The 8,439-nt window shown below is 38.8% G+C and overlaps 1 protein-coding gene across 1 annotated transcript; it reads left to right on the top strand.

Moving 5' to 3' along the window:
• Positions 1 to 422: 422 nt before the first annotated feature.
• mrpl17 (mitochondrial ribosomal protein L17) lies at positions 423 to 3,589 on the top strand. The gene is made up of 3 exons (XM_085423392.1): positions 423 to 799; positions 2,868 to 2,936; positions 3,043 to 3,589. The coding sequence occupies exons 1-3, from the start codon at positions 626 to 628 to the stop codon at positions 3,295 to 3,297; spliced, it is 498 nt and encodes a 165-aa protein (XP_085279518.1). The 5' UTR covers positions 423 to 625; the 3' UTR covers positions 3,298 to 3,589.
• The last annotated feature ends 4,850 nt before the right edge of the window (positions 3,590 to 8,439 follow it).

The raw sequence follows: 8,439 nt of genomic DNA, 5'->3' as shown, positions 1-8,439 counted from the left end.
GTTCAGTCCAGCTAACCCTTTTAAAATCAGCCTGCAAACTCTTGGGTTAATAATGCTCTGATAGTTTATCATTAAAAAAAAACTTTTTACCGCTGAAACAACCTTTTTGGGGTGGCATCTGAAAAAAGTTCAGCAATTTTGAAACAGGAATAAGTCGAAATTTTGAGACTGGGTCATAACCTTTTGAGTCGTGGGAGGCACAACAATGCCTAAAAGTTATCTAGATATGAATAGTTTCGTAACATTCATCAGTTTACACAGTTTACATGCACACACGCAACAACAGTATAACAATGCTTTTTAACCAAGCAAACAAAAACATATAGAGAAGGTGTTTTTTTAAAAAGGACCCCAGTTGTAGGTGAGGTAGCGGCGGTGTTAAGCGGAACTATCTTCTCGCAATTTCGCAACCCAGTCGGACGTATTAGCCGACGTACCACCAATGTCAACTCTTGCACATATATCGTTGATATATGTGACCTCCGGAATATTTCTAACATTTAGGTAACCTGCTCTATTTTGTGTATAAACAGTGGTTTAGGTAGATTATATTCTAAACGTTTCTTTGCTTTTTGAGTTTTATTTTGTCTGACGCGGGCTCTCGTAGGCGAAGCTATCCGACAAAATGCGCCTCACGTTGCAAATGTTGATCTCCCACGGCCGGATGGCCCGGAGGATGGGTTTGGGCCCGCGGTCCAGGATCGACATGCTGCGCAACATTTTGACAGGACTGGTCCGACACGAGAGGATAGAAACCACGCTGGCCCGAGCAGATGAAGTCCGCTTCTACGCCGAAAAGGTGACCATGTGAGGAACCAGTATGCTTAGAAACGGTGAAATCTAACAGTATCTGAGTAGTTCTAACTAGCCAAATTCAATATGAGTAATTATTAATAACATTATTGTTTAATCTGCGGGGATGCCTTTCTAATAAGGCCAGTACAGTTATTAGGTAGAAACACGTGGACTCGCATCTTAAGAGGATTGTTACACCCACAGCAGCTCACTAATGTTACTAACATAACAATTAATATAAACAACGTTTTAATCAATCAGTTCATATTGGCCAGTGCAACACTCGGGTCACTCTCCGGTCAGCTGAAACAGACACGTTCTTCCAACCAATCAATGAATTGAACGCTTGCTGGTTTTCACAGCTCATTGTTTCCACTGCAGATTGTGAAAATACACATTCATTCATTCATAAGCCTGCACCGTCTGACTGAGATCTGAGCCGTATAGGCTGTATATAGAAAATATTAAAGGAGTTTTATAAGTAATTTATATATTAAATAAGTGACCTTTTTTGTAAGCAAAAAAGTAATTTCTGTACTATTGTACCTACTATCAAAACAGTACTTCTTGGCTGCTTAAAATATTTATAATACCACTGCTATGTTATGTTTTGACTGCAATTTCTGCAGCTTTCTTGGCCATTTTGCCAAAACTGATTGTAGCTTTTACCTTTCCACTTCTTTCTGGCTCCAAATGTCTTGATATGATTTGTGAGAATACCCCACCCACCCCCCAGAATAACAAAAAGAGTATAAAAAATACTTCCACAGCAAGAGCAGGTAGCGGATCACTGGTGCTGTGGAATATTGACTAACAGGTGTATCCACTCCCAAAGGGACACATATTAGTGTTTCTGCACACGCCTGCCCTACAGCAGCATGGGATGAGGTGTGCACATGCCTCTCAAAACATCTGTTCCCCACTATGGTTAGGGTTAGGCTTTCTCATGTCGCACCTTCCACTGGATTAGAGAGATGTCTCTAACTGCCTTTTATCTTATAGGGATCCTTTATTTGCGTTGAACACGAATAGTGTTTAGTGAGTCCTGGTGTGTAGTTTAAATTGGGTTTAGGTGTGTGTGAAGCACACTCAAGTTTCATCATATTGCGGTGGAGAACCCCTGTGTGGGAAATTTGTGCATATAGTATGTCACTGAGCAGTTTGCGGCTTAAAAGTTTTTCATTATTCAGTTGATAGGAACTGGTTATGCATATTAATATGTGTGCATGTCTGCACTGTGTAGACTCCTACTGAGTGTTATTAGAAGGAAGTTGAAATAGTTTTGCTCATCCCTGTTTAGAAGTTGTTTTTCATATAAAAATAACCCTTTATTGCATTAAAATTGTTCTAACTCTAAAACTTTGCCTTATTCAGTATGCAGACATCTGTGAATATGTAAATTGGTCTTCGCCACACGCCTTGGCTCCGCACTCACAAAATTGCTCGCTACGTAAAACTGAGTGTTTTAGAGGATCCTGACAAAATATACAGAGCCTGTACCACACTGAGAATTAGCAAGTTTCAGCTATTAAAGTGAATCAACAAAACATGTTAATACAAATATAACAATTAAATAGATTAACACTTGTAAGAAAGGTTTGTTTTTTCCCCTCTCTCAGGGCAACATCACAAGTTGTCAAGTCAAATTAATCATCACTTCTTTGCTCTGTTTTCACGTGGATCAGTGTAAGACACGGATGAGATGACGAAACTCACGCAACTGTAAATGACAGAAAAAGCAGCAGATTCTCACACTTAACTGAAACAAAACGAGGACATGCAGATAACATGAGCCCTGCCCTAATATTCGGTATATGTGTGAAATCCTGACTGCCTGAATTTGTGATTTTCATTTTAATTAGCATGCTGCAATAGTAGCTGTTTTTGTTTTGTTTTTTTAAATTTGTTTTATTTGTTCATGACTTGTCTTCTAGCATATTAAAAAAACATGGTTCAAACTTCTTAACAAGGTTTGAAAGCCTTATATTTTTTGAAAGAGGTCTTTAATTCATTTTCTTTGACATGCGTCTGACTTTCGATGTTTTCTTTTATCTTTTCTTTTTTCCCTCTAGCTGGTAGACTATGCCAAAAAGGGAGACACTGATGAGAAGGCGATGAAAATGGCCAGTTTTTGGCTGACGGTATGTGTCTGCAGCTCTTCTTCACTTTGTAAAGATAATAACCGTGTAGCTCTGAATATAAAACAGTTGATGTGAAGCTTATTTTAAGTATGCTTCTTCTCTTCAGGAGAAGGATCTGGTCCCAAAGCTCTTCAAGGTCCTGGCTCCACGGTTTGAGAACCACTCAAACAGCTACACACGGCTGGCACGCATCCCCAACAGACAGAACCTGGACAGAGCTAAGATGGCTGTTCTGGAGTACAAAGGCAACCCTTTCCCACCCCTTTATCCTGCAAAAAAGGAAAATGAACTGACTCTTATCAACCAGCTCCTCAAAGGCTACAGAGAGGACAGGGCACAACAGTTAGACACAAAGCCGTAGTTGCCACCATGGAGATGGATCAAAGATTGCTGAAGGGTGATGGTGGGGTACTGAAATGCTCCTGAAGAGCCACTTGCATATTCTGCAGACTGTGGCTTAAAGACACTGATGCAGTTCTTTACCAAAAGAAGCCGCAGCTCTGTAAAGTATTTCTGATTGTGTATTAATAAATATTCTTTCTTAAGATAAGCAAGAAATGTTTGGTTTTCCTTTGATTGTTAATGAATCCAGATTCATGCTGTTGAGCATTCATAAATAGGTTCACAAATAAACTGCTTTTCCTGTGTGGTGATTGTGGTTATAATTTTAAAAGAGTCAAAGTAATGATCAAAATTGTGCTACTCTACAACTGCATATTCCATATCTCCTGTTTATAACAGCATGACTCTTATAAATTTGTTGTTTTCAAGCACAAGCAATGTTACTATTATTTTTGGACATGTCATCAATTTTCTGAAGGCGTTACAGGATGCATAGCGCTCCTTGTGACATATACACCAATCAACCACAACATTAAAACCTCCTGAATTACATTACACAGCTCTCCTCAAGCTGGCGAAATAGCTCTGACCTGCTGGGGCATGGGACCTCTGGGAGAGTTCTGTGGTGAATGGCAGTAGATGATTGTGAGTCCTGTGGGTTGCACAGTGGAGCCTCCGTGGAATGGGATTTGTAATGGCGCATTCCACGGATGTTCGATTGGACTGGGATCTGGGGAGTTTGGAGGCTGGGTCAACCCCTTGAACTCTTTGTCAAGTCCCCTGAGCTGTTGCACTTTTTGCGGTGTGCCAGAGCTCATTGTCCTGCTTGGTATGGGCACTGCAGCGTTAGGGTATGCTTGTCCTGCAGTACTGTTTAGGTGTGCGATGCATGTTAAAGTAACCCCATGAACAGCAGCAATCAGTTTACCAGTAGTACAGTGCACTGTAACCAGGTGAGTAATGTAATTTACATATGACTGGTTTTAACCCTGTAAAGCCTGAGCAATTAAATAATTGCCAGAAAATTCAGAGTGTTGACTGTTGAGTGTTAACAAAAAACAAATTAAAACTAGCAATTTACATATATGAGTTTTAATATATATACTTGTTGCTACATCTGTTATTTTTGCGCAGTTTATGTTTTTCAGGATAAGGATTGCAGTGATGATGTAAAAGTCTCTAAACTTCAAATATAATACACGTGGCAGGGTTATACAGGGTTGCTTTCATGTGCAAATTGGTGTAATTCCAGTTTAAAGGAGGACTTCTGGACAGTACGTTGTCTCTAAGTTCTCTTCACTAATCGTTTTCCAGTCTTGTAGTTAATGTCAGTATAGACAAGGTTGAAGTAGTGATTCAGCCACCTGAGTCACGTCTATTGACATGCAACAGCACAGACAATGGTAGACACGCCATAAATAAAATTAGTCAACAGCGGAACTAACACAAGGAATTATGGACATGTTCAAATTTCATTTATATAAAGCACAACTGTACAATCACTACCCATCTTGTTAGGTACACCTGTTCAGCGACTCACTGTTGCAAATATCTAATCAGATAATCTGTGGCAGAAGCTCAATTCATTCATGGCAGATGGGCTGGTCAGTATTTCAGAAACTGCTGATCTACTCTGATTTTCCTGGACCACCATGATCAGAACAACTCTGAATGCACAACATGTTGAACCTTGAAGCAGATGGACTATAGCAGCAGAAGTTCACACTAGGTGCACTGCTGTCAGAAACAGGAAGCCAAGGCTACAATTTGCACAGACTCACAAAAAAATGAGTAACAAAAGATTTCCTGGTCTTGATTTCTGTTGCAACATTTTGATGGGAACGTCAGAATTTGGCACAAACAGTGTAATTTACATGTCACAATCTGAGTATTGTTGCTCACCCTTTATGAGCACGATGTACCCGTCTGCTGGTGGATGCTTCCAGCAGGTTAGCATCACAGTGCATTTCCTCAAACTGGTTTCTTGAAAATAGAAATTAGTTCACTGCACTCAAATTGCCTGAACAGTCACCAGACCTCAATCCAACAGAGTATCTTTGGGTTCTTCAGGAACTCTGTGATATTATGTCAATAAGGACCAAATCTCTCAGGATTGTGTCAAGCACCTTGTTAGATCCATGTCACAATAAATTAATGGAGTTCTGAAGACAAAACAGGGTCCAAAATGATAACTAGTAAAATGTACCTAATAAAGTGGCAGCCAATCTCACATCTAAGACCTAAATTTACAAAATAATGGCCTACATCTTCCCTCCACCATCCTGTTATTAGTGCCTTTGCATATACACTACTTCATACTGACAAATCCCTAATACAATGTGTCACATGTCACTTTTTCTGGGAACAATAACAGCGGTGATTCATGTGCTCAAATTGTCAGTTTATTGCTTACTAGACTATAAAAGTGCACCTTTTGGTATACAGTGTTTATCATCTAGGGAGCAGTGAATGACTCAGTGTGGAAGCACACGTGTAACTAATAACATTAGCCATGGCTCCAGCAATAGCTGTGTATTTTTAAACTAAAGAAAAAAACAAATTCATCCATCCTCTTATCCAATTCAGGATCACAGCTGGGCTGGACAGGCTGCCAGTCTATTGCAGAGCTAACACATAGAGACAGATAACCACTCATTCTCGGTTTAGATTCACCGGTTACTCTAACATGCAAACTCCACAGAAAAAAGGCCCCAGCCTGGCTTTAAACCAGGCACCTTCTTGCTGGGAAGCAACATTGCTTTATATCACACTGCTCATTACCAAGCATTATATTTTTTCATTTTTTTCTCTGAAGACTGTTACATTAGTCATAATGAAAGCTTGTGTCTCTACCTGAAACTCAAACACTGGCATTTTGTTGTGGCTCTGTACTTCAGGGGTCACCAAACAGGATATTGGCAGTGACTGCGAAACAATTAGGCTAGCCTACATCAGATTGTGAGCAGGCTGGAGTCTGTCCCTGTGGTGTTTTACTTTAATGGACTTGTAATGAGAACAGATTCTAAATTTGATTTACAAATATTAGATTTACTCCTTTGGACACGTGCCCTTGTCCTAACTGGATCGTAACACAGGAGCCATATAACACAAAGCCAGGCAAAGCCTCTAATAAAACCAAAGATTTTTTTTATTATTTTGGCAAAAAGTGTATATGTACAGCTTCTTTAGAATTATTATTTGACACCATTAAAATGCATTTGACGGTGCTTTAATGATGTGCTCTTAACCAGATCACTCTGAGTAGCCTAAAAGCTGTGCTGTTTTCTGTCATGCATACACAATCTCTTTTCTTTGCGCTCTGTCCCCAGTTCTTTGTGTCATTTCTGTAATTAAAAGTCATTATAAACAAGGTTGAAGCAGGGATACACAATTCAGTAGGTATATCGAGTCACCCAGTTTCTAATCTGTCAAGTCATGGCAACCATAACAATGGTCAACAGATGACGAAATGGCAGACATGCCAAATACAAATCAGAAACATAATCAGAAATAACAGCTAATACTCCAATTCAAGTATCATTCAGCTGCACAGACTAAGTTACACCTCTGATTACATTACAAGGTACACACCACAGTCCTAACGTTGCCTAAACTCCATTACAGAAAGATTGCCAGTGACACATCTGTGGATAATTAGCAGAGCCACAGATTTTATAAGCCAGAAATGAATGAAAGGTCGAGATAAAAAAAAACACTGAATTTGTCAAGTGTACTCAGTCTCAATGACACCCTTACATAAATCTTACCAGCATGTGAGACTCAGTGTTGTGTTACACTGACTAAGCATGAAACGTTAACTTCAAACGTTTGGACAGTTGATGGCGTTTTTGGACTGTATTTACAGGTGTATGCATCTGGAATAGTACTCGATGTTGTAGGAATACAGGTTTCAAAGCAGTCTTATAAGGTGACATCATCACGAATAAACAGACTAAGACCAGGAACATTAAAGTGCTCCATGCAGGACAGACGAAATGTACACGGTATCTGTTTCACAGTTCATCTACAAGTTTTTTTTTGTTGTTTTTTCTTGTTATAGCTCAATATTAGGGGATACAAAACTAGTAATATTTGTTCAGCTTCTCACACTGGGTAAATTATTCAGGCGCGAGAACCCGACAAATATAATATTCGTGTTTCAGGATTGAGACAGAGGTGAGAATGAAGTTACTTGTATTCTATAAAAAAAGGCAGCCTCCAGCTTTTAAGTCATGGATGTGTCAGATGTAAGGAAGCCAAAGAGAGGCAAAAAGAAAAATTGACAAAAGGTATACTAGAGTAATTCCAGTAACTTGAAAATCACCCCTGTCCTTGTGCTGTATTGCATCAGTACATTCACCAACGTCTACATACACAGAAATGACTTTTTTTTTTTAAACAGGCATATTCTGTACTCTAGTGAAAATTCAACCAAAGAAAAAAAAACAAAAAAACAATATAACATTTGTTTTATATTGTGTCTCAAACAGCGCAAGACGCTTTTGACTGGAGTAACAACAGAGTTTATCCAATCGAAATATACTGAAGCTTATTGTATGCATTTACAAAATGAAAGAGTTCAATACACACAATATGCAAATATTGTGTGGTCATGTTGAGTACATATAATCAGACAGGAAATACAATACAAACATGCGTGTTTTTACAAGCACTGTACCTAGGAGTGCCCACAGTAAACGTGACATTTACAGTTACACATCAGCATATCAATCCAGTATAGCCAGCTGCAATGAAGGCATATAAGAATATAAATAAACCGAACAGATTTCGTATAGAGTAAATGTATCTAAGCTTTATCAAACAGTGTCAAAAATTAAAAAAAAAATCCTTTTTTAGATTAACCCAGAACATGTAATGGCATGATGTTTCTCTATGGTCACAGCACCAACTACAATTTAATGATGTGGAAAAAACAAAAATAAATCTTTCCTTCTTTAAAAAAAAATAAAAAATTATGTAGATTGGTAGCACTCACCGGGTTTAGCTATTTACAAACTCTTTCAGGCACACCATCAATGCCTCATGAATTTTTGAATGAAAACTATTTCAAGAATTTTGTTCATTTCCGCTTTGTGCACAGCTATCATTTTTTGCTCTGGCTACATCCACTTTGTCATCTTTCTCCCTGTGTGCCTTTTAC

Source organism: Rhamphochromis longiceps, linkage group LG11 (assembly GCF_057381845.1).
Source record: "Rhamphochromis longiceps isolate RC_006_pf linkage group LG11, R_longiceps_female_GT1.1, whole genome shotgun sequence".
NCBI classification, from domain to species: Eukaryota; Metazoa; Chordata; class Actinopteri; order Cichliformes; family Cichlidae; genus Rhamphochromis; species Rhamphochromis longiceps.
The sequence above is the reverse complement of the archived record's forward strand: the minus strand, read 5'-3'. Positions and strand labels throughout refer to the sequence as shown.

Bases quoted from the DNA above. Each gene is read 5' to 3' on its own strand.
- mrpl17 (XM_085423392.1), top strand. From the start codon at position 626: ATGCGCCTCACGTTGCAAATGTTGATCTCCCACGGCCGGATGGCCCGG. The intron at 800-2,867 runs GTGACCATGTGA...TTTTCCCTCTAG, and splicing joins TCCGCTTCTACGCCGAAAAG to CTGGTAGACTATGCCAAAAA. The intron at 2,937-3,042 runs GTATGTGTCTGC...TCTTCTCTTCAG, and splicing joins TGGCCAGTTTTTGGCTGACG to GAGAAGGATCTGGTCCCAAA.